Consider the following 21,042-nt stretch of genomic DNA (forward strand, 5'->3'; position numbering starts at 1 on the left):
TAAAACCGGAGCTGTAATCACTGTAACCTGTAACCGCGCAAGTCGTTTGAATGTGCAATGGCGCTGATGACGGTGACTATGAGGGAAGCGGAAAAACGCCGGTCAACAGCATCATTAGTCTACTATCGTTTCCAAAGATGCTGCTGCAAAGATTTATTTTTGCGTATTTGTTCTTTTTATTCTTTAAGGACCTATTTAATTTTATATATTTTTTTTGTAGTACACCAACACAGGCGCGACAGGCGCATCAGGAGTCTTGTTTGGAAATGGCGGCTGTTCGGATGTAATGGTTGAGCAAGTTTCATCGTAGCAAACGTTTAGTTTGCATGAAAATTCATATCTGAATGTGAAATTGCCTTTTGAAAGCCTGGTACTGCGTCGTCAACAACCGCAAGAAAATGGACCCTACTAGAAACTTCACGTTTGGCACGCCACAAACGCAGACCTCGCCTTTCGTTTTCAATCAGAAGTAAGTACATGAGTTCGTTCACTAGTAAACATCAAAGCTTGACCTGCCTTTTAGTTGTAGCTTTGTTGTAGCTGTATCAGAAGACTTAGAAAGCATGCGTGATGTCACGCGGGAGATGTGCAGTTGTGAGAGAGCGCCCCAAGCTTAGCTGTCCACTAAAGTGTGCTGCCCGCATTGTGGTCTAGCAGTTTACTTGCTCCGGTCTAAAAATTAAACATGAATCTGAGGGCCGGTTTTTTAACAATGAAGAAAAGAACCATATTTTTTTTTGCCTTTTACACTCACATAAGGGTGTAATTAAATACAATGCAGCTTTAGGAATGTGAAATGTCAAATAAGTAGGTCCGCCAATTTGGGCTGGACGTTGATTTGCATCTTGTCATTTTGACGTCGTTGGGTGTGTGGTTTAAACAATCTCGCTCGCCGTTTTACAGGTTTTATTGGCACAAAATCCCGAAGTAGGTTTTTTAGCATTTGTTAGCTAAAACTAATAAGATATATCAATCGGCCTAACACATATTGAGGAGTGTGTAAAAACACGGATTTTACGTCGAATACCAATTCGCCCCCAGTAGTGTTTGATTAGGGCGAAACCCTGTGAAGTAGTTTTTAGGGGTTTGTATTTGTTACCTATATCAGCAAAAACCAGTTTGATATCTGAGCTTGATATCTCAGTGAGGAATGGTGGAAAGAAAACAAAAACATTTTAGCTCTGTTTACTCACTTAAGGCTTAATTTCCAGGAATCAGCAAACAAGCTTCATACAGGATGTTGCGACGATAATTGGAACACTTCTAAAATTTTTCTTGAGTGAACCGCCGCTCTGTTCGCGCTGAAACTTCACACGAAGGTCGCATTTTGTGGTTTATTTTGTTTGACACCGGGAACAACGACGGTACTTACCTTGTTATTCTGAAAATAAATAAAAACGATTTTCGCCTATGGGAAAATGGCGGATGATTTGGACGTGTGAGCCCGAAAGCCGGGTTTTCTGATAGTCTGCTAGCTCATTTCTAGGTGCATTTTCTGATCGTCTGCTGCACCATTTGGCTCCTTCCTACCGTGAATCCAAAACGGGCGTTTCGCTCTGCATACCCCAGGTGGTTCCGTCGTTCCAACATCAACTTGTGCTGCTTCGCACGTCCAAATCAGTCGCCATTTTTCCACAGGCGAAAATTGTTTTTATTTATTTTCAGAAAACCAGGTAAGTACCGTCGGTGTTCCCAGTGTCAAACAAAACAGACCACAAAATGCGACCTTCGTGGCAATTTTGAGAGCGAACAGAGCGGCGGTTCGCTCAGGAAAAGTTTTTAAAGTGTTCCAATTATCGTCACAACACCCTGTATATCAATGGACTAAACATATTATGAAGAATCCATAAAAACACGCAGTATACCATAAATTCAGATTTATTCCATAGAGATTGGTTAGTGGAACCCGAAACATTTTTTTAGACATTTGCATGGGTTGCATGTATAGGACAAATCAGCACAGTGTCTGAAGCAGCCCACAAGACAATTAGGAACTCGTGAATACACAATTTACCGGCATTTACTCTCTAATAACTGTAATTCCCAAACGTCCAGCCTTACTAAGCCCCTAGGTCATGATAAGATGTACTTCCAGACTTCCAAGAGCCTTGGTCCAGCAGTTTCGGCTGCACATTGGTGAATTGGTTAGTCAGAGGAGCCCTTCTTGTCATCATTGTCTGATAATAGTTCACGGCTTAGCTTTCAAAACGGTGCAAGCAAAGCAGCTTTCAACATTACGAAAAAGATGCAATGAAAGATCGTTAATTCGAACTTCAGTCATTCGAACTTACAGATAATTCAAACTGTAGGATTTGGTCCAGTGAAGGTCCATAGAAGCCTGTGTAATAATAAGCCATTAATTCAAACACAAATGGCTGTTGTCACGGATAATTCAAACTACGCATCACCCCATCGGCGGCTTGACGCCTAGCACAGTGCTAGAGGGAAGCACCAGCTGCCTGCACAAGAGGCTCTATTACCTTCCAAAAGCAAATGAGAACAAATAAAAGGTAAAATCAAGTAAGACCAACCTAAAACTCCTATGGCCAGACGTTTCGGAAAGCATATTCTTTGCTTACTACATCGTTGTAGATTTGAGCGCAGTGAAGTGTGGTTTGCTGACAGATGAGGACATCAGATGAGGACATCGAATGAAGTGCCCATTAAAACACGACAAAAACGGGAATGTGCGAGTACGGGCACGAAATTTCAAAGCTGACATAACTATGTAAATAGCTTCCTCTGTATGGGCAAATATCTTTCAGTAATTTTCAACCCTATCCGTTTAGTATAACATATTTTGAATCAATTTTAATCTTCGCACATATGAGAAAGCTCAGAACGGATATGCTTTCGACATTGGCATGAGCGTGACGCCATCTGCTCCTCCTGGCCCCAAACTGCCGGCGTCAGGGCTCCCATGACATAGCCAAACCGCTTGCTGCCGTTGGCGCACGCTTTTTCGCAGTGTGCATCACATCGCAGTTTTGGGACTGACGTCATGCTGCCGGGACGCATGCAGCCACGGCCCGTCTGGCCGCCTGTGTGTTCTAATCAAAACTGAAGCTGACACGAGTAAACAAGGCTACAAATAATTATTTACTCTGTGATTGGCCACCCAATGATTCATTCTATGATTAGTGGGCTGGTAGGCACCCATAGCAGTGGAAAGAAGGTAACACGAAAATTTCATGTCAGTACTCCTAAAAGGCCAAGGTTACTCAAAGTGTAGACAGCACTGACCAGTGCAGGCAACGCTAGGATTCAAATAGTGGGTAACTTGGAATAGCAACTAATGGAAAATGGTATGCTTGTCAGCTGGGAATTTACTTGCTCTTTGTTGTTCACACATGCAGTGCTCAAACCACTGCTGGAGCCACCCAACCAACATTCGGGACCTCGACGGTGCCAACAGGTATGAGAATTTGCAACTGTGGGTGTTTTGCATAATTGTGCTCGTTGTAAAAATGATGCTGTGCTACGTCAATGCATTTGTTGTCTCCCTCAGGTGTTGTGCAGCCTTTTTCATTTGGGCAACCGGCAGCTACTGCAGCTCCAGCAGGTAACAAAAGCCAGCCACCCCTCCACCCTTTTTTTCTGTTTTTTTTTTTTTTTCCCACCTAGCATATTAAAGTGCTTAAGTATATCAAATGTGGCCTGAGTAGTACTTTTGTGCAATTTATTTTGCAATGACATTTAATGCGAAGTAAACGCACAAAAATTATCTGCACCTTCAAAAAGTTGGATGAACTACTTGCGTATAAAGTTGAGCTAGCGACTAGCAAGGGAGGATAAGGATGTAATCTTTGTTGGTACTCATACCAAACAGCTTTTCCTAAGGCATCTTTAGTGGCCACTGATTTGCATTAAAATATTTGTTAAAAGCAGTACGTCAGAGCAGTGAATCACAGAAGTGAAAATTTCCTTTGGGCCGGCGATCCACTTCCTAATCCGCCTTTGTTTTTTAGGGATCTTCTTGGGTGTTCAGTACTTATCAGTGCACCCCCCCTCTTACCCACACCCAAGTAGAAGGGCAGCAAGGGGATAGATCGGTATTTGTCCTCGGAGTTCTGACCAATCAACAGGAACGAAGTTTGAATTTGAGCTTATTTAACCACACGAACATAAATGTACCTCGAAAAATGTGGTATTTCACAGTTGTGTTTACTTGAGTAATGTGAGGCATGGCAGTAGTTACACTGGCCCTGCAGCCTTTCGCTACTCAGTGCTTTTTGTGTCTCATTAATCTTTTCTTTTTCTTTTCTTTTTTTTTTTTGTGTGTGTGTGTGTGTGTTCAATAAAATAGCCCAGGCCCCTTTCTCATTTGGTACACCAAGCACACAATCTGGTGAGTGCTGTGGCATTTTTCTTAATTTTTTGTTTTGTTTGGGGCTCTAAAGCTAAAACGAGCTTTGTGGCCTTATTGAAAGGACACTGAAGGCGAATAGCGAGTTTGGCTCAAACGAAAGTTCAACCGCCCCGAAGCTCTCTCGGTGTTTATTCGACGGCAAAAGATGCTTCAATTACCTGGAATTTCGCAATGGACAAACGCATTTCATTCCTCGCGCCTTTTTATGATGTTTCGTGTGACGTCAACGGTTGCCGGAAGTGAGTGAGACAGCGGTGTTGTCTAGCAGGAAAACTAAAACCTACCGAGTGAACCATCGTGGCCACAGAAGCCACTGGTTGCGCACTCAGCACATAGGACAAAACAAGTTACTTGCCCCACACTTCCGTTGCCTGCACTCTGTGCATCAATCTTGGTGCCGCATGGGACGTGAGATGGTGGTTAAACAATGTGAATGTGCCGCGCGGCCTTTTACTTTACCTACAAAACTTCTAGAGGACAGCGCAACCACAGTGAGAACGACGACAGAGATGCTGTTTTGATTTGCATTGTTGTTATAGATGGTTGGGTTTTAGTTGCTCCAATACACTCGGCTTAACAACGTGGTGCTGTCCGTTAGTATAACTTGTAACAGCGTGCAATGCTAAATATTTCCCTTCGCGATATGGTAATGTTTATTGCGCCATTCGTTGAATGTTTGTTGAAAGACGAGTTGTTTATCAGCCGATCTGCCAGAAGTGTGCCCAGAGCTTTTACGAGCACCCAAACCACTACTAACAAATGCCTTGGTGCCAGTATGGAATTAAAAACGTGCATCACGTGATACAAATATCATTTTGCCTAAGTACGCACCGTAGTAGAAACATAGCAGCACACGACGCCCTGAATCAAAAGACCCGGTTTGACGCATTCAACTTCAAGACAACCAAGTAGGGTTGCCACCTGCCCGGTTTTGGACCGGCCCCGCCGGTTTTTTAAACAGCGGGCCAGTTACCGGTCCGTGCTCAAAACCGGCCGTCATTGGCCGGTTTTTTGGCCCTCATGCTGTGATTATGTCCGTCTTTGCGTTTTATAAGCGTCAGTTCAACAGCGAAGACGACAAATATGTGTCGACAAGCTGCACAAAGACACGCGAGCGGAGAAAATACGCGTACGAGCGCGCTACCTGAGATGGAGGGGGACGTAAGGGAGGAACAAAACAACGAAATGCTGCCGCCACGGTCGGCAATTGAGGTTACTATTCAGTGAAGCACATAGAGCAATTACCATGCTCTCAGTCACTTTCAGTACAAACTTTCTGCTGATTTCTCTCTAAGAAAACGCTAGAATAAATGGCACTGCATGTCCAAAACATGGCCTCCTTTTTCAACACAATTTAAACATTCTATATACCACGCCCCCCCCCCCCCCCCCCCCCCCCCCTTCCGAAGAGCCGGGTTTTTTTTTCGGGGAAAGGTGGCAACCCTACAACCAAGAAATGGTTTCGAACAAACACATTGTCACGGCATGCGCTTTGAGGCTGAAGTGTGAAATTTACAGGCGATCGATTGTCTCCTGTTCATTGTAAAGGTAGCACTCGCTTCTTGCGGTGTACGGGTGCAAACAAGTCGCTTTACCCCGGCGCGAGCCGAGAAGGTTTTGCGAAAAAACTCGTGCACACTCTGCATACCCGGTGCGATGTTGAATCGTCGCTAGTGATAATTTCAGCGTAGTAAGCACAGTCTACCTGCAGGAGCATGCCATCGCGTTTCATCGCGAAGCAAATGCAACCACAACACACACACAGCTTCGGCCACTGTTGGTCTGCGTGCAAAACTTTGTTCGGGCAGACAGCTCTACGTGACGGAGCAAAAAACTTGTTCTATCAGATGCAAATTACTGTCCACAGAAGAGCGGAGCCATGGAAGGCCGACACGCTACTTGCCGCCATGATGTAAACAAGGAGGTAACAGACATGCGACTTTGCCGAACCTGCAATAACCATCGCAACCACCACCTGTGCTGTGGCTTGGCTCCTTGAGAATATCAGCATGGCTTGAATTATACCTGTACGTTTATAATTGTTTGGGACTTATGAGAGTTCACGGTAAAGGAAATATTCTATGTGTTCTTTCGAGAGCTTCTGTTCTCATTCTGTTGTTCATCACGTGACTCTTGAAACATCTGCTCAGTGAATGTATTGATTGAACAGGAAAGGCGGACGTTAAAAATGAATATATATAGCATCAGTGAATCTTTTGATTGAAGAGAAAAGAGAAGACATTAAAGGGACCCTGCAGCACTTACCATCGACTACTTGGAATATATTTTGGAGTAAAGTCTTGTCCCAGCAATCTCCTGCCACAAGAATTACGAAGATCCGTTCACTATCACCGAAACTACGCGCGATGAGAAATTGCGCATTATTGTTCTGTCTCAACTCGATTGAGGACAGCGCGACGAAAGCTGCACGCTCTCTCCTGGAGAAGGGGGCTTGATTGTAGTGTTTTTCAACTCCAGTTAGTGCTAAATGACTCAAAAAGTGGTTTCAATTCTGGTTTCATTAGCTCTCCTGCGGTGAATGGCTTTGTTTGGCAGCCACGCTTGTCATATATGGTTCATGCAAAGCAGAAAAATGCCCGCTAAGAGTTCTTTTGAGAGTACACGAGAAGTGTCAAAGCTTAAAGTCCATAGTAAGCGTTCTAAATGATGCCGGAAAGCCCCGTGGTATCAACTCTGAGGACTCTACCAAGCAAGGAAAAGACTTCAGCTTTATTCCCATCCCCAAACACTGTTTGGAACTTGCATGAAGAGGTGGTTTATTTTTCTTAATGAGTGTTCAAACTTGCAGATTCTCTGGTGTCTTGAAGTCACATTTAAGTTTCCCCTCAAGGTGATAATTGTAATGATTTTCAGTTTCGGCGGGTTCTCAATCCACTTTTATGTACCGGTGCTTCTGCTCTACCAGTTCTTGTTATCAAGAATCTGACCTTGTTTTTGTTGTATGGCTAAAGAAGTAGAATTGTTCAAAGCTTTGTTGCAGGGCATAGTGGCACTATCAGAGTAGTGCCAAGGCAATTTCCAAATTCATTAACAGAATTGTTGTACTTCTCATATCTGGTATGGTATAGCTCAGTACTAGCCCATTGCTTTATGCGATAAATAGAATGTACTGCTTATTCCAAGAGGGTTTCACCAAAGCCAAGGTGCCTTTACAAGTCCACAAGTGCTCACTAGAATGGCCGTTGATGTTGCCTGTGCAATAAACAGTGAGGTACTTTTGGGGGCATGTTGTGTATTGTACACACGGGTATTCCTCATTTGCTCCTGCTCACAGAATCTGTTCTTTCTTCGCTTTTCGTTTAAGCCTTCGCACAGCCAACTTCATTTGGTGCACCATCAGCTGGCGCACCACAAGTTGGTATGTTGCAGTTATCCCTCTTGTTGTACTAACATTTTTTGTGCAAGCAATAACAATAATTATGTGTTGTTTTCTGCCAATATAATACTCACTGATGCCCCTTGTGTTTTTATATTGTCACGCATGGTTTTGTGCTAACTAAGGTGCATGTTGAATAGATTTTTTTTCAGAACACATGTGGTTACTGCTGCTTTTCTTTTACAGGTGTTGCCCAGCCCTTTGCCATCGCAGGCTCCACAACAGCTCCACAGACAGGTAAAGGGCTCTGTCTAGCCACACGTGAATGGGCCAAGCTTGTAACGGGCTTTTTTTTTTTTTTTTCACATTAATTTGTGTTTAACCAAAAGCTTGTTAAGACAAAGGAAAAGAAGAAGCGAAAGGGCGTCAAGCTTCCTAGAGGTTTTCTGCTCACATCCACTTCTTGGGAATAAAATGCGAAGAAAAAGCAGCTTAGAAAATTTGCTTATGTAAAATTGTGTTGCAAGAAAGTAGCCGCCAGTTAGACAAAGGGGAGCTCGCAGAAAAAAATACCAAGCAAAAATACCGAGCGCAGGGGAGCGTGTGCCTCTTGAGGAGTGCCTCGCGTTGGCCAGCTCGACCTTCGAGAACACTCTGCCCAGCGTTCGTGGCATGATCTCTCATGTGCTGTTCTCCTCGAATTTCACGTGCGTTCGCTCCTGAAGTGGGGAGCTCTGACGCTGAGTTTGCGAAGCCGGTTGCCTCGGGTTCTGCTGCATGCTGACACGGTCCATTTTGGGAGAGATGTGAAAGCCTGCGGACGAAATGATTCAGGCCTGCTCTCAGCGGCAAGTTCAGAAATCCATGTGCGGTGCCACAGCCGGGTCCCCGACGGAGGGAGAGGGGCCGCCAGCTCTGCTGTTTCTCCAGCCATGCATCACTAGTGCAAACTGCGACAATTTTTTCTCCTTCTTCCGTTGTCTGGTTAATTCAGCCAGGAAAGGGCATAATTTTAGCTCAGTTTCGTTACCTGAAACCAATTTCTGCCACCAATACAGGATCTCGGTGCACACGTATCGGTTAGAGAAATCCAGCCAGTGTGTTTAAAAGAAGCTTGCTGGCTGCTTCAAAAGGAAGTGGACATACTCCATATTCTGAGGTTAAGCTGCACAGCTGAACTGGTGGCATTTCGTGAAAGGGCGCCAAGCAGTATTTGTGCATCTATGATTTGCATTGACTGGTATTTTGGGCAGCATTTAATTTTCAGTTGTAAAGTAATGGTCATTTGTATGTAGCGCTGTGATGGTGAAGTTGTGGAAATCAGTATCTTGCATGCATTGCCTTCTGATTCTGTGCTTTAACACTTTCCTGCCCACGGGAAAAGCAGTGATTTTGGGTAGTATAGTAAATAATTCATTTTCCCGGTTGAAAAAAATATGTAAAATATAAGTGTATAGTATCTAAATATAGTAGGGGAGATTTCCTTTGCAATGGCAATTGTTTCGAACAGGGTATTTACGTGAAAAAAAACAACGAGCTGCACAGAAAAATTTTGTGACAAACAAAAAATAAGCAGAGACGTCAGTGTTGCTTCACACAGAAAAAACAAAAAATTGAAGATATGCATTTTATACACATACTAGCAGTGTAAGACTCCTGCTAATAAGAAATGCCTAACTGTAAAATTTCCTGACTTACAAAAAGGAAACATTCAGCCCTAGTGGGTTTCTTGCGACTGGGGAAAGTACTTCCTCGAACGTGTGAAACATAGGTTGGCCACACATGCATTGCAGAAAAAGATTGGTTTACTGCTCCACTATTTTTTGTTTGTGGCATAATATACAGTTTGGACACTTTTGCATTTTTGGGGGCTTGTGTTTTAAGCAGGGGTATGAGGTCTGGGCTGGTTTTACGCATTTTCGCTTTCCATACCGAAATCCGATGACTGCAATTTGTTCCGAAGTCAATGCTGCAAATGTTATCCAAAAATTCGTGTGTGAGCTTGTCCAAATCACAGAAAAGCAGCGTTTCTACGGCGCAGTAGCGCGCAATGTCGATATCATCGCCCTATCTTCAGAGCGCCCATCACAAGACTCCGACAGCACTTAAAAAAAATGACGCTGCTCAAAAAAAAAAATAAAAAAAAATGCAAAGAGGATGTAAGAGTCTCTACTACACAGTAGATGGCGCCAGCTCTCAGAGCGCGCTCGGAACGAACCAAACTTGAATAAGAAAACGTCAAAATTTGAACTTGAAAGTGTCGGTAAACTACTGTCGATTTGAATATACAGGTGTGGGCAGTAAAGTGTTAAGAACTCAGCAGCACCACATGTGAGAAGAGTTAGAAAAATAGAAGGTGCAGCAGAAAGAAAGAACTTACAGGTTGCTGCACTCACAAGTGCTGTAATAAGAATAGCTGACATGCAAAAATAGGCTGAAGGGTTAGGACACTGTTCAGGAAATCTGGGTGAGTTGAATATGCTGCGTGTTGATAAACATGCACTGTGCCCAACTTACCCAATCACTGTGCCCTGAGCTTCCCTGCTAGCTTCCAAGCATGGCTACATTGCCACATCTGCACAGTAAAGGTAAGGTTGCATGGAGTGTGGTGTGGCGGGGCACGTTGAACTGCCTTTGGTAACTGCTTCATTACACTGCAGGTTACCAATGAAAGCATGTGGCCACATAAGGGATCCTTCCTTTGCAGCTGGATTTGCATTTGGCGCACAGCCTACAGCGGCAGCTGCCACGCCTGCTCCGTCGGCCTTTGGCAGCCCGTTCGGATCCACTGCGGTGACGTCAGCAGCGCCGTCTGCCTTTGGCGGCTTTGGCACCACGACTACACAACCCACTGCATTTGGGGGCTTCGGCTCGACCACCATGGCCACCCCAGCAGCCGCAGCACCGGCGGGCGGCTTTGGCGGATTCGGTAGCACCGCCCCTGCGGCTGCAACGTCAACAGGCTTCACTGGCTTTGGAACAACTGCGGCCACCACCACAGCCGCGCCAGCCACTTTTGGCGGCTTTGGAGCTCCAGCAGCCACAACTGCGGCCGCGCCAGGTGGATTTGGCGGCTTCGGGACGCTGGCAGCCGCAACCACACCAGCTACATTTGGCGGCTTCGGAACCCCTGCTACCGCCACTTCGGCCGCTCCAGCTGGCTTTGGTGGCTTTGGAACCGCCACAACTGCAGCTTCCGTCGCACCGTCTGGGTTTGCGGGCTTCGGGGCACCCGCCGCCACAACTTCTACGGCACCAGCTGGTTTCGGAGGCTTTGGAATGCCTGCGGCCACAACTGCAGCTGCACCAGCCGGGTTTGGTGGCTTTGGTACACCAACGGTTACGACCACAGCCGCACCAGCTGGATTTGGTGGCTTTGGGGCACCAACGGCTACAACTGCGGCACAACCAGCCGGGTTTGCTGGTTTCGGAGCACCCACGGCCACGACCTCAGCAGCCCCAACAGGGTTTGCCGCTGGCTTTGGCACTGGCACCACCACCACCACTCCATCCCTGCCTAGTTTTGGCAACATTGGTGCCACAGCGACGGTGACCGGCACTGCGCCAACAGGCTTTGGAGTAGGCGGAACGGGAGGGACTACTGCAACTACGGCTGCTACTGCCACATTTGGGGGTTTTGGGTCGCTGCAGACGTCTGCTCCAACGACGGCTTTGCCTGGCTTTGGGACTTCCGCCACCACCACTGCTGCTGCTGCGCCGACAAGTGCAGCTGCCACCACTACTGCCACCCCCGGGCCGGCAGTGTTTGGAGGGTTTGGCCAAGCTGCCCCGATGCCGACGACAGTGCCTTCGACGAGTGCAGCGGCACCTGCGGCCGGGGGGTTTCAGTTTGGAGTGCCCGCATCCACCTCAGCTCCGGCATTCAGCACTACCCCATCGGCCACCATAAGCTTCGGGGCAGCCGCCCCTACCGCAACAGCTACCGTGACGGCACCCAGCATGAGCATTCCCAGTAAGTCATCACGCGTGGGCACCACTCTGTGAGGTGTGGAGGTGCTGCGATGCAATGGACAGTGTAGTGGAGAAAATCTGATAGCCATTGGTTTTTTTAATTTGCCAGAATTTGCTGCATTTTTTTATCCTTAACCCTCAAGCTCTAAAGTAACAAGCCTGTGCTCTTTGTTGCTTAAACATGGCACACTACGGTTTATATGAAAGCATGTTTAATGTATAAGTAGTTGGGTTGCATCTACTTGAATATACATTTGCAAGCCGGCGTATGTCTGTGTCGTTTGTGTTCTTCATCCTTTAGCTGTTTCATTTCTTGATAATGGTACTTCACAGTTGTCTTCAAAGTGAAGCTGTGATGAACGGGATGTGATTAGGTTATAGCACTGCCTGTGCATTGCAAATGTGCGATACCTTTCGTCATTCTTGCTTACAAGTGCAGGAGTGTAAACAGGAAAGCTGTTGTGATCACCTCGTCAGCATGGCCTACGGTTTTTGTCGTCTCCCCCATGCAGCATTCACAGCATCATCAGTGCCAGGGCAGACCCCAGCTACACTTACTACGAGCACCACCACGGCGTCCATGACTGTCCCAGCTTCGACGGCTGCGGCGCCGTCTTTGGCTGGCAGCACCGCTCCCTCGTCCACGCACATGACGGCTGCAGTCACCTCGAGTAGCCTGCTTCCCACTGCGGTTGGCTTTGGGGCCACGCCTGCGGCCACGACAGCGTCCACAACCGGTGCACCCACCACCGCCACCACCACCACTGCTGGCCTATTTGGAAGCACCCCGTTGACGACGGCAGCGGCGCCGGGGATGGCAGTCTTCGGCCAGACCAGCACCACGTCTACGGGCCTGTCGCTAGGTTGGTGGGGCAGTATTTAGCTTCTTCTTGGCATGCTGGTCTCTCGATGCGCTGCTGTCTCTCCGTAAACCATTCACTCATGTTACGTATTATGGTTTATGGGTGGGAAAGGGTTTATACCTCTTGACACGTGGGAATGCTGGAGGTCATTTGGACGAAAGGCCCTGTGCTGCACTAAAGGGCGTCTTATGCAAAGGTCTCCTACATGACACAATACTGATGTCTTCTTTAAAGGAGCCATGAAGACAGAATACAAGTTGGGTTTATTAGGAAGACTGCTTAGTCCCGATAACAATGATATTAATATCATCGCAATCTTCGCACAAATAGCGGAGATATTAAAGAAAACGTGTGAAGCAGTCGCGACTCCCTAGCCAGTTTCCCGCAACTTTTCTATGACGTCACGGAAACTTGTTTGTGCAATTGGAGGCCACCTAACTGACCTGTCGCAACGACACATGACTGGACGTCCCTATGGGGCCTCTAGTTCCATTTGACCGCATCCCTTGAATACTAACGTGCAGTTAACGCACTGAAAATTATGTTTTGTTGTTGGCCCGTATGACGTCATTCTTGCTCATAACACGTCACTGTGGCGCAAAATTTGAAAGTTTTTAAATACTTCTTGCTTTTTTTTTCGTTAAAAAAAAACATCTTTTAGGGCTAGGGTTGCCACCTTTCCCCGAAAAAAAAACCGACCCTTCGGGAGGGGAGGGGGTATAGGGACCGGGCGGCCGTTGTATGGCGCCACTGTCGCTTGAGCGAACAGCGCCGCCCATGGCGAACCGCTCGTCAGTGGAATGCCGGTGGCGGTCAGCGCAGCGTAACTCTGCATGGCTTTCTGTCGTTTTTCTGCGGTGTGGCTTGCAAAGCGTACGTAACCCCACGTGCATTTTTCAGATCGGTAAATCTTGAGCGTGGATGTGACCTTTACGAGGCATGCCATGTGTGTGATTTACGCCCATACTCAGTATTTACAAATAGCAGACGACGCGCAATGCGCCAAGCTGGAAGTCAAACTGGAAGTGAAAGTTTGTTGCTTCATGCAATTTTTTAATGCCTCCATGCAGTTTCGCGTATCGAGGAGTATACTGCAGCTAAATGCTCCCACAAAGCCGGTGTGTGCAACCGACCTATGAATGCTGCGGCGCTGGCCTTGGGCAGTTGATGGCGAAACGGCGTCAACGTCGTGCACAAGCGAAAGACAAAGTTGGGGGGTGTCTTCTAAGATTTACCTCAAAACAGAAATTGCGATGGACGACGCTTCCGTAACTTCATTACCTACGGCTGAAACGTGTTTAATTTCACAGAAATGTTCTTACTACAGTGATCGGGAATCGTTGATAGAATAAATACCGCACGATAGTAGAACGTTATTGCTTGTCGTGGAGAAGCATTGCTTTACAAGAATTGCAATGGTTGCTGTCTAGTTGGTAAATAGTTTTTCAAAAACCAATTCCTGCGTGGCTGAACGACGCAAGACAGGAGGGTGCCCGAAACCTGTAATCAGCTTCACAACTGAATGCTGCGGTCGGTTTACAAGCTGCCACCTACACTTGAAAAATCATGCACACCTTCGTGTAACGACGATGAGGGTTTATCGCAAAGCTCTATCGTATGGGTTTCTTTGGTTACCTTCTGGTTTTAAAATTTGACTAGTTGAGCGTCGAATTTGACCAGCACGCAGTTTGGTCTTTTGATCGCAGAGTCTTTGACTTTGAGCATTTCCCATTCGATTTTTCAGGAAGAAAGCTTTGTGTTCAACCATCATAATCATTAGACGGGGGGCTAGGTGATATTGCTGTTTAATTTTGAACTTCCATGCCCCCCCTCTCCAAATCTAAACTTTGTCCAGCGTGTCGGAAATGTGTCTGTGCTGGAGGACTCGGGCTGATGCACCCATATTTGAGGCAACTAATCGCGCGTTTTTGGTGTCTTCACCAGGCATTACACGATTTTTAGGTACTCTGTAAAGAATACTTAAGAATTAAAAAAACACCGACTGGCGTTAACGCTGCCAGCTTTTTTAACTATCGGTGCCAGCCTTTATTCTACGCAGGGGGTAAAACGGGAAGGGGAGGAGGGATGGTGGATGGTTTGTAGCTTGGGATGTTGAGTTGGTGAATAACTTTGGCTCTTGATGAAATAACCACAAGAAATATGGGATTTACACTTCGGTTTTCAGGCTACCATGCTGTCACAGTGTCGCTCACCAAAACCGAAGGCACAAAGCTCACGGTTACAGAAAGTGTAAACTACCGCAACATTTCTACGGCTACACGGTAATCCATCTCGTATGCAGGTGCCTTTCTATTTAAAACACACATATCGACGTATCCCAGCGCTAAGGCTGGCGTGCAAACCGTAGTCATTGAAACCAGCGAAGATAATTTAAAGGGGAAGAAATAAATAATAATATTGCTAATACAGCTGAACCTCGTTATAAGAGACACTGATGTAAGAGACAAATGGGTATAAGAGACACTATTGACCCACATGGTTGGCTGCCCTATCTTTCCCATTAAATCGACCTCTTTTATAACAGACATCGGATGTAGAAGATTGGTTATAAGGGACAAGTCATCCTTGAACTTTAATCAATAATCTCGCTTGTAATAGACATTTTAACTTCAGACGCAGTGCCACCAGTCACTAATTGCAGTTGCTTCCATCCTGGAAGCACAGGTGGACGACAGACGCCTGCAGTCGCTATTTATTATAACTTCAGCAAACACACAGTGGTTCAGTCAGCTATGAAATGACGATGAGATGCCCTGCCAATGGAAATGCAGCTTACAGAAGTGGTTGAAGCTTACTGCCATCCATTGGATGGAGCGCGATCGCACATGCGGGTTCTCCCACTGGCATAGCTCCCAATCAAAAAGCATCGCAGATGTTGAGTCCTGCAAGCATAATGAATAGCCTGAGCACACAGTGGAAGAAGGTGTGCGCTCCGCCTATTCATCAGGCTTGTGAACTCAACATGTACGATTCATCTTCCACAAACGAGGAAAGAAAAAAAAGCTTGCAGAATCGGTTGTAAAATATACAGTGTAAATACAGTCATGAAGCAAACAAAGATTCAGAACTGTTTCATAAATTCTGGGGGCCAAACATATATTAGAATGAATCTTTTGAAACATGCTGTAGCATTCTTTTGAGATTGTTTTAGTCATAGGGTGCCCACATTGAACTAGGGTCTGATTAGTAAGTGAAAACATGGTACCCTGCTTATAAGAGACATCTCGTATAAGAGACAGAAACTGCTCCCCGGTACGTGTCTCTTATAAAGGGGTTCAACTGTAATTTTATTCCTACTCAAATCGCGCGGAGCCAGGCGCAGAGCGCTGCAAAAAGCACTCGTGTCAATGTAGACCATTCCCAATCTTACAAGCATCCAATAAGTTTGCGTAGCCGTGAGTGCATTTAAGAAGAAAATAATACTACTAATAGTAGTTTTATTCGTACTCAGAACGGGTGTAGCCAAGCGCAGATCGCTGCAAAATGCGCTCATGCCATTGCAGCCGATACCCAACTTTAGAAGCGTCCGACAAGTTTACGTAGTCATTACTGCATCTAATAACCCTACACATCTGTCTAGACTTTGTTTCACCGCACATATACGCTCACAACACCACCAACACATTCAAAGCACCGAAGCAAACACGACAAAAACAATGGTAGGCTGTGTAGTCCAATGCACCGGCTCATTCCACTGACGAGGGGAGCGCCGAGTGGTGGCGCCACCCGTCCAGCTGCCCGGTCCCTATATAGAATGTTTAATTTGTGTTGAAAAAAAGACGCCATGTTTTTGACACGCAGTGCCATTTATTGTAGTGTTTTCTTAGAGAGAAATCAACATAACGTTTGTACTGAAAGTGATTTCACTGAAAAGTAACCGCAATTACTGACCGCGGCGGTAGCATTTCATTGTTTTGTTCCTCCCTTAGGTCCCCCTCCATCTCAGGCAGCGCACTCGCCCGCGTATTTTCTCTGCTCGCATGTCGTTGCGCAGCTTGTTGACACATATTAATCATGTTAGTTGTTGAATTGACGCTTATAAAGCGCCAAAACGGACATAATCAAGGCACAAGGGCCAAAAAACCGGCCAATGACGGCCGGTTTTAGATATGGACCGGCAACCGGCCCGCTGTTTAAAAAATTGGTCAGGTCGGTCCAAAACCGGGCAGGTGGCAACCCTATTTGGGGCTGTAATGGAGCTGAGTGAAATACTGAATCCTAGTTCTTTCAAATTACACGAAGTTGTATTTTCTCTTCATGGCTCCTTTTACCCATCGCCTGCCGCAGATGTGTGCTCTAGCTCTTGTAACAGGAACTACTGGCGTAATGAAACTAAAGTAGCAAAACTAATGTACAAATACTATTCATTAAGAATTTGTAAGGTTTTATTGTGTGTCATAAGCAAACTGCATCGTTAACAGTTTTTTTTATTTCCATAGCAGAGAATTTACAATACATGAAACTGTCTGTGTCGAAAATATTGTTCATATCACCACAGTACGGTCTCTGCATGCATTTTATGGTAGGAGAGTAGCATATACAGGCAGTAAAGACTTTATACCACTCTTTTTTTATTGTAAAGATTAGACAGCTCATTGCTCTGTACAATATAAAGAGAAAAAATGAAAGGTGCTAACCAAAAACAAAGGCACCATTGGGTCCTGGTTAAATTGCATACTGATAATGTAATTCAAGATATTAAGTCATTTTCTTGTTTCTCCAGACCTCACAGTCTTAGTTTTTGGATGCAGAACTGAGTATTTGTAGTGTTCCAAATTATTTAGATGATTCACTAAAATGGATAATTATTTAGATAATTAAGCAGTCTGAGAAATTGAGTCTCAAAGAATGTTTATATGTTAGTGTGCAGTTCCAGCAAAAACGTCCGAGTTGTAAGGCAAGTCAAAGAATTGGTCGGTGGGTATATTGGAAAATATTGATCTTGATTTTGGAATCTCCCGTACTTGTGCCGCCCTAGTGTACAATTTGGCACAAGGTGGTGTATATTCACCCATAGCCCTTCACCACCGCATGCTTCATTGTAACGTTAAACTTTTTTTTTTTTTCACTTTATTATTTCTTACGCAGTGTACATGTTTCAGTGGAGGCCAGCGCTCAATGCGAAATACCGCCTGATGAATTCCCGGCCCCCTTCACAGGTTAATACATCAGCGAATACCGTTTTCTTACAGCAGTTAGAGCAAGGCAAGAAGGCGAATCACAAGAAACTAGTGAAAGCAAACGGGAAGATGTATATTTGCCCCGAAATGTAAATGGAGCACTGGTCGCAGATTTTGAGGGGATTTCTCCGCCATGTGCGTAGCCAGAAACCTCCAAGTGACTGTTCAAGAAAGTCAATCTGAAATAAAATCGGGCTGCACATATTCTGTTTATGCTGGCTGCCGCATAAAATAAAAATTATTCTGATTTCACGAAGCAGTGTTCTGTTTATGATTGACAAACCAGCGCAGAAAAAACACGGCACAAAAAAGGAACGAGAAGTAGACAGGACAGCGCTGCACTCACTGGTGATTTATTTTGAAGAAAACATTGGTAATATACATACATCAGTCTCCCACGTGGCGGTAAATTATATTACAACGAATAAACACAAACAAAAAACGCAAAGTATGCCCTCAATAGTGCTGCATGACCGAGAATACGCTTATCTGAGTGACACCCTTGCATGACCAAGTAAACCAAAAATACTACACATGTGCAGACCGATTAGTGATTGCGTTTTGTTTGTGTTTATTCGTTGTAATAATTTACCGCCACGTGGGACACTGATCTATGTATATTACAATGTTTATTATTACAATGTATATTACAATTACAATGCAAAAAGAGTTTAGCTGCAGCTTCAGCGCCAAGTTGCCACTGGGCTCCCTGCAGGAGGCCTGAGTTCCACCCCTTCGCTAAGCTTCAGCCAGGCAGCTCCGACCACAGCTGTTCCGTCCACTGCAACAAGGACGACTACCGTGGGCCTCGGCGGGGTGGACCTGCTGCCGAATTCATCCGTGCCAGGCAAGCTTTTCACCTTCTTCCAAAAAATGACTGCTGCAGCCGCGAACTGCCTGTGAGGACGGGAGAGGGCTAAGCAGTGGGTTGCATGGTCGTCGGCAGGATTTTGTCTTGAGGGGGGCAAAGCTCGTTTCTGTTCTTAACACTTTTGGGGGAACGCGGAAAAATTTGTCGTTTTTGGGTCTTCCGGGAAATATGTTTTTCTTGCCGCAGACAATGAGTGATGCGGAAGTGTAAGATACGATTCGATAGAGAAAGAATAGGGCTTTCTAACAGCAGTAATTTCAAACAACAGATTTGATGCAAATTTTATTTTTAAAATTAACAAAATAAAAAAAAGGAACAAAAAGAAAAACAAAATGACGGGAACATCAATGCCACTTTGCACAGGGTGCACATTAAAAAAAAATTATGAAATATGCAATTTGGACATGGGCATTATAAAGTAATACTGCAAAAATGAGCTCTATAAGTACAAAAGTTATTTACATATTGTTACGGGGAAGGTATTGTATTAACCAAAGGTATTTACAAGGGGAAGAAAGAGCAGAGTGTCCAGATTCATGCACGAACCAAGTCGAGAGCGATCGTCGTCGACTTCCTCTTCTAGCTGCTCAGCTTTCATCAGTCCCTCTGTCCAGCACAGACACTAACGCATACCCGTCGGCTCAGTACATAGCTGAACATCCCCGTCACAATATATATACAATTATATAAACACTAGTGCCTACCGGTTGTTTTTGGGTAGTCCAGGAAATATTTTTTTTCTTGCACAGAGAATGATGGATACAAAAGTGTAGGTTATGATAATATGATAGAAGAAGAATGGGGCTTTCCAACAGTAATAATTTCAAACAGACATATTAGGAATTTTATAAAAAAAATTGCAAAAACAAAAAGTAACAAACAGGAAAAAAAATTGATGATAACCTTAATGCTACTTTGCACACGGTAGACATAAAAACAATTTGATATATACACTTTTGCCATAAAAGACTTATAGAATAATACTGAAAATATGAGCGGTGTAAGTCTAAAAGTTATTTACATACAAAAATATAAATATAAACATGAACAGCCGCGTGCTGCTCCGGAGCGCTGCGCCAAGGTCAACTCCGGGCCGTCTTTGTGGAGAAAACTCGACTCTCTGTGCAGTCGGCGTGAAATGGTCTTGCCCGAATGAAGTCGACACCCGGCTGATTAAAGCTGTGGCCTTTAGAACAGGGCCAGATGTGTTTACTATAGCGCGCGCCCGCGATAGAGCAACAAGAGAAGAAAGAGAAACTCAAGGGCGCACACCTGGTGATGGTCCGGGGCCAATTGACACACTCTCACTGACCGTAGGAAACTCTGACGAATCAAAGTCGTCTTCTGTGTCTGTGCTGCTACCATTATGCACAGATTCAAGCTCAGTTACATTTGCAGAGGGAACAATAGTGGAATAGTCATTCACGATCGGTGCGAAAGTTCAGCGTCAGGGTGAAAGTTATCAATATGGCAGTATTTGCAGAGCTTCATCTTGAAGCCTTGCTCGTTCCTTCAACATTTTAGGTTATTCATTCGTTGTGGGAAAGTTCCAGCCACAACGAACCATTTGTCTGGCTTGCTTTCACTTCAATGAAATTTTCACTCATTTGGGCTGGGTTTGAACATTTGTTATACAATAAAATAAGCACAACGCCATCTATCTGCAACTTTTTATAATTCAGGACCCTTAGTTGAGAACGCTTAGTTGAGAACGCTTAGTTGAGAACCTGAGAACGCTTTACCTTGCAAAGGCTAAGAACAAGCACACTAAAAAATTTAGTCAATAAGCATGTGTACCGCAGGCTAACGGTTTGACTGCATAGGAGCGTCGCAGAACAAGGATGTTGTCCACAAATGCTATTAAACAAAAAAAGCAACAGATGCCAACATTTAGTAATGATATCACCTTTGATTAGTGTTTTAATCAAAAAGTTGGTGTACGTAATGGTTTTGAACGCAAAAGACAGCTGCCATAGTATTGCGTCTGAGGGAATTCACCTACAAGGGATGATTTGAAAGTGAACCAATTTTGAGAGGGTCTTTCGATGGTGGATGCAGCAGCTGTGGTAAATACCTTGAGTCTCTGGATAGTTAACCAGTTCGGAAAGTTTTCTTTATCAAACAAGGCGCAACGTTCAAATCGGTATCAGGTTTTTCCCCTGTTTAAGAAGCTTCCGGTAATATTTTAGCTTTGCAGTGGCACCACGCTTGTCTGAAACAGCTCGGCGAAGCTCACTGGTGCAAACTCCCTTTGGTGCACAGGAGTTGTGAGGAGCCCTAGCCGGACTTTCCTCTTCTTTGTTCTGCTCAATCTACGAGGTACACATTGTGGCTGCGTTTAGCTTGCGTGAGAATGTTGCTAGAGTAGGCAGTAAATTTTGCATGCTACGCCAGCTGAACGGTTGAGCGTTAGTGCGGCCGATGTCACC

At 45.1% G+C, this 21,042-nt stretch overlaps 1 protein-coding gene across 3 annotated transcripts in view; it reads left to right on the forward strand.

Moving 5' to 3' along the window:
* The first annotated feature begins 256 nt into the window (after nucleotides 1-256).
* LOC144174552 (uncharacterized) overlaps nucleotides 257-21,042 on the forward strand; it is a 39,164-nt gene continuing 18,378 nt past the window's right edge. For 2 of the 3 annotated variants that reach the window (XM_077703314.1, XM_077703312.1), the window contains exons 1-9: nucleotides 257-469; nucleotides 3,357-3,415; nucleotides 3,509-3,562; nucleotides 4,307-4,348; nucleotides 7,695-7,748; nucleotides 7,953-8,003; nucleotides 10,414-11,679; nucleotides 12,191-12,541; nucleotides 18,458-18,589. In XM_077703314.1, the coding sequence (XP_077559440.1) occupies nucleotides 399-469; nucleotides 3,357-3,415; nucleotides 3,509-3,562; nucleotides 4,307-4,348; nucleotides 7,695-7,748; nucleotides 7,953-8,003; nucleotides 10,414-11,679; nucleotides 12,191-12,541; nucleotides 18,458-18,589 (2,080 nt within the window). In that variant the 5' untranslated portion in view covers nucleotides 257-398. The remainder of the gene's footprint in view (nucleotides 470-3,356; nucleotides 3,416-3,508; nucleotides 3,563-4,306; nucleotides 4,349-7,694; nucleotides 7,749-7,952; nucleotides 8,004-10,413; nucleotides 11,680-12,190; nucleotides 12,542-18,457; nucleotides 18,590-21,042) is intronic. The other variant, XM_077703313.1, reaches the window with a different exon arrangement.

This window comes from Haemaphysalis longicornis, unplaced genomic scaffold (genome assembly GCF_048455015.1).
Source record: "Haemaphysalis longicornis isolate Haplotype H1 unplaced genomic scaffold, Haemaphysalis longicornis Haplotype H1 scaffold_3, whole genome shotgun sequence".
Taxonomy (NCBI): domain Eukaryota; kingdom Metazoa; phylum Arthropoda; class Arachnida; order Ixodida; family Ixodidae; genus Haemaphysalis; species Haemaphysalis longicornis.